Raw genomic sequence first — 4,681 nt, 5'->3', positions numbered from 1 at the left:
GAAATTTCTTTTTTTTCTTTTTTATAGTAAAAGATGACCTTTGTCCTCCTCAGCTGTGCTTGGCAGAGGTTAGACATACACCTGTTGTCTAGCTCAGACTTTTTTGCTGTTTCAAATAGTTTTTGCAATCACAGAGGTGACAAAAAAAGTGCCTCTATACTTTCCATCAGTATCCAAGCATTTACTGTCAACACTATAATTTACGTGCTTTCATAAATGATAGTTAATTCTTTTTCCCCCCAATGTCCTTGATTCACATCTTGTTGCAGGGTAGAATAGACTGATGTCTAAGCCTAAGTAAATTACCTTTTTAATGGCATTTCCATTGCATAAACTTTCTGATGATAAATGAGTCATCACACAAAGTTAATTACATTTATTTTTGCAGAATTGCACCAGACAAGTGAGTCTGTACAGATGAAAATATGATGGAATGCGGTCTCTGCAGCGTCAACGATTCTTGTGCTTACTAGACGATCTATAAAACAGAAAACGTTCAAATTGGTTAAGCATTGCAACCTTAGAGATATAACGATAAATGAATTCTATAAAACATTTTTAGTTGTAATAATTTCATAAATATCTCTGATAATAAAATCCTTTTATACTAACAGTGTTTATCCAGTTAATGAAAGCGGAGACACGGGTGAAGACAGTAGGCTTCTGGTAAGTATTGCATCCCAGACCAGACACGAAGCTGGCAATACCGTGCACGTAGTATTTTCCACCATTCAAGCAGTTAAGAGGGCCACCAGAGTCACCCTGGGAAAAAAAAAGATTTATTATTTTAATTATGTAAAATGATCCTGTATTTCTTTCTGGCAGCATAGTTTTCTTCTTTTTTTGTAGGATGACACTCACATTGCATCCAGCCTCTTTTCCATCACCACCGCACACCATGTTGTTTTTCACAGTGCTGCCCCACCAGCTAGGGCTGGAGCAGGTCTGATAGTCCACCACAGGAAGGTAGGCCTGCTTAAGCACAGAAGACAGGCTACCACCGGCTGGACAAAATAAAATGGTAAGGTACATTAGCCTTTACAGAAGACACCCAGTGATGACAGTGATATTGACAGGAGATCATACAGACAACTCACTGGCAGTGCGCCCCCATCCTGTGATGTAGCAGGGGTTGTTGTTGGGCAGAATCTGGCCAGAGGGAGGCAGAGAGCCCAGCTGGACATAATTGTTCAGGGTGGCGTCTGAGGCCAGTTTCAGCAGAGCGATATCATTCCTAAGGTAGAGAGTTAACAAAATCTGTTTTGTAAAGCCTCTAAAATTTTCTAAATTGTCTAACTCTAACCAAAATAGTTCTGGGAGGCGAATTTTGTTCATATCCTTGACCCACCACATCCATAATGTAACATTCAAACCCCAAATCAATACATTTGCCAAACATAATATTACTTAAAAAGGTTATAAATAGCTACAAACAAACAATTTAAAAAATGCTTAGGAATACAAGACATAAAGGTACTTCTCACCCCTGAGACAGTTTGTTAGCATCCCATTGGGGGTGGACATAAATGGCACTGACAGCTATGATCTGCTCTCTGCCACTGTTGCTGTTGAGGTCATGTTCACCAAGAATGACACGAAAGGTCCGGGGGCTGCAATGTTTCAGAAACATCCAAAAACAAACACAACATTGTTAGCAATCAATAAGTTGGATTTCACTGCATTATACTCTTGTTTATGTTTGATTCATGTTGTTTGTTTTTCTTTTAAATCAATAAGCAAATTTTCTTTCAATGTGACAGTTACAAATGAGGTTGTAAGATTTTTCCTCATGCTGGTGGCTTTATGAAACACGGAAATAAATCATAACTAAGTATTCGGTTAGAAGTAACCCATTGACTTTCAAGTCAGGGGTTGAATTTCATTTTACCCTCTACTGTAGAGGAGTTTATATTGGTTTTGAGGACCCTTGTTGGTTTTCCTTCGTTTTACTATGTCCATTGTTAAACCAGTTTTTTATGTTTGTTTGTTTAAATTTTCTGACTTAATATTCTGTGAAATTTTTTTTTCTGTTTTTGTATTTAGGGTGTGGATACTGTTTTTATTTCTACAATCTAGTCTGACCCTGCCTCTTTTTAGGTCGCTGGTTTCTGTTTCCTTTACGCTTTCATAGGGATTCGTTTAGTTCTTTGTGTTTCCAGACTTCTAAGATTGCTGTCATCATCCTCTCTCTCTTGAGTTTATATGTCAGTCTCTTTTTATTTTCCTATCCTGTAGTTGTTGTCAGGTCTTTGCATTTAGGTTAGCATTAGTCCCCTTTGGTTATGTCTTGTTTTATCCTTTGTAGGTTTATTTTCTTTCCTATTTCAGTTTTACTTCCTGTCTGTATCCCTTTAACCCCCTTAATTGTGTTCAGTTTTTATCGTGTTCAGCTGCCTCCCATTCCCCCCAATGTGTCTTTTCACCAGTCACCCCTCTGTATACTTATAGCCTATCATCCCTACTCATTCCTACCAGCTGCTGGATTTATGATTGTTCTCTTTTCTGGAGTTCATCAGCCAAAATAAACCCCTTGCCTTTTGTTTTTCAAGCCTACCTCCATCGCCTTGCATTTGGGTCCTCTTCAGCACTTCATGATAAATGACATAATAAGCCCAAATAAAACTAAAACTCCTACAGCCAAAGAATACTGCGTGAGCCTGTAGTTCATCATTTTGTTACCTGTCCACACAGTGAGCAGCAGTCATAACCCAGCCTCTCTGGATCAGAGTTCCTCCACATGTGTGGTAGTAGGAGCCGCCAGATAGGTACTGAAGAGAGATCTAAGGGAGAAACAGAAATCTCTGTGTAAAAACATTCAAGCTTGATTAAAGTTTAATTTAACAATCTGATATTTTGGCTCTGAATGACCACATGCTTTCATTTTTATTGTGAAAATCAATTGAATGTGTCATACTGGGTTACCTGCCAGGGCCAGGAGTTGGGTGAAGCCACCTCACCTCCTACAACCCTTTGATCAATGTTCATCAGATACTTGGGCTCGGCCAGCACTAGTTAAAAAAATAATGATCAGTTTATACACATTAACAGAAATCTGAAAATGTTATTTGCTTTCATCTTTCGGGAAAAGGAAAAATGATCGTCGCTAAAAGAGTGACTGAGTGAATGTACGGACGGTACAGGGCACGACAGAGAGTATGAGAATAAAACGAGACAGACGGATCAATAATGAATGGTTATATAGCACAATGTCTGCTGTCATTTTCTTACCCAAGGCTGCAAGACTTGTCAACACCAAAAACCTGAGCATGTTTGCGGTCTCAAAACGTCTGTGCAGGAACCAGTGCTGCTTTCCTTCTTTTATACCTGAACTTGACCTTCAGCTGATGTGGAAAAATGTGACTGGTCTTTCCCCTGTGACAAAACCCAGGTGTGTACCTGTGGTCTGTGTCACACAGCGCTATCACAGCCAGTTAAAAAAAACATCCCCTGCTTTGGTCAGTTGAATGTGGTCCAAAATGAACAATGTCACATGGATTGACAGTTTTATTGCTGGATAAAATGAGTCACAGTGGTTCAGAGCAGTTAAAAGGAATACATTTATAAATGTATTCTTGCTAATAGTGCGCACCACACTTATTTTGGGCAACAGCTTACAGATAAGATATTTTCTCAAAATACTTTTGTCAGAAAAGGAGTGTAAGAATGATTCATTCTGTAAATAATGACAATAAATCATATCATAATGTCATCATATCAGATATGTATGACAGATACGTATGAAAACCTACACTGTTACCTCTCACCCAGTGTCCTCAATGATTTATTAAATACAGATCATTCCCATTACAGTGCAGCATGAAATCTTAAAATAAAGTGCCTGATGTAAGAGAGGGCAAGATCTTGTGAAGACTTACATCACAGCATAATCACATGTCCATTTGAACCAGCATGAATTATCAAGTGAGCATGGGAAAGCAAACGGCTGTGGCATCAATGGTGTAATGGCATATTCCAAAAGTACACATTAAAATGGAAAACAGGTTCACTTTTTATCTTCTAGTGTCTAGAATCCTCTAGACAGTGTGACTGACCATGTTAGTCTCTGGAAAGTAAATCTTTTGTTATATTTTACAATATTTTTTACAACTGTCCCATCTGGTCTGTATATTAATTAAAGAGATTTCTAAAGTTAGAAATATAAAGAAATGAAGAATAAAGAAGACAATAATTCGTATTGTTGTTATTCATGCCTAATTTAGTTTTTTGGTTTTTTGGGGTTTTTTTGTTGAAGCTGTTTCAATAAAACTGAACTGAAACGAAGCTAAAGGAATACTTGAGTGTGATGTCTAGATGGTACCAATTATTTACTAATGTCAAACTAAATGTAATATTAAAAAGGTAACTTAATTTTGTTTGTAGTATAAAGAGTCATTCATGATTCAGAGCAAGGTAAGCTTATACATTATTTTATAGATACAGTAGAAATATGAACTGTAAAGCTAATTGAAAACAGGACAATATTATGGGCTAACACTAGAGGGGACTAAAGACTAACAAACACTTGGCATCTCTACAAAGGGACACACACATTCCTGGTCATACAGACAGATGACAGATGTGGTCCTGATTTTGCTGTGAAAACCTCAAATATTCATGCAGGTTGATTTTAAATTCAGTCTGTAGTGTAGTGCTAATGCTACTACTGAGATTTTTTAAGAGT

At 37.6% G+C, this 4,681-nt stretch overlaps 1 protein-coding gene across 1 annotated transcript; it reads right to left on the bottom strand.

Moving 5' to 3' along the window:
• Positions 1-361: 361 nt before the first annotated feature.
• Positions 362-3,352, bottom strand: LOC120718770 (elastase-1-like). Its single transcript, XM_040007469.1, has 8 exons — positions 3,229-3,352; positions 2,923-3,008; positions 2,680-2,780; positions 1,485-1,610; positions 1,098-1,234; positions 862-1,004; positions 613-762; positions 362-478 (listed from the first exon to the last, which is right to left on the bottom strand). Exons 1-8 carry the CDS (start codon positions 3,266-3,268, stop codon positions 470-472), a joined length of 792 nt encoding a protein of 263 aa, XP_039863403.1. The 5' UTR covers positions 3,269-3,352; the 3' UTR covers positions 362-469.
• Between the last annotated feature and the right edge of the window lie 1,329 nt (positions 3,353-4,681).

The sequence above is a fragment of the Simochromis diagramma genome, unplaced genomic scaffold, assembly GCF_900408965.1.
Source record: "Simochromis diagramma unplaced genomic scaffold, fSimDia1.1 OVJJ01000320.1, whole genome shotgun sequence".
NCBI classification, from domain to species: Eukaryota; Metazoa; Chordata; class Actinopteri; order Cichliformes; family Cichlidae; genus Simochromis; species Simochromis diagramma.
This window is presented reverse-complemented; position numbering and strand designations above follow the sequence as displayed.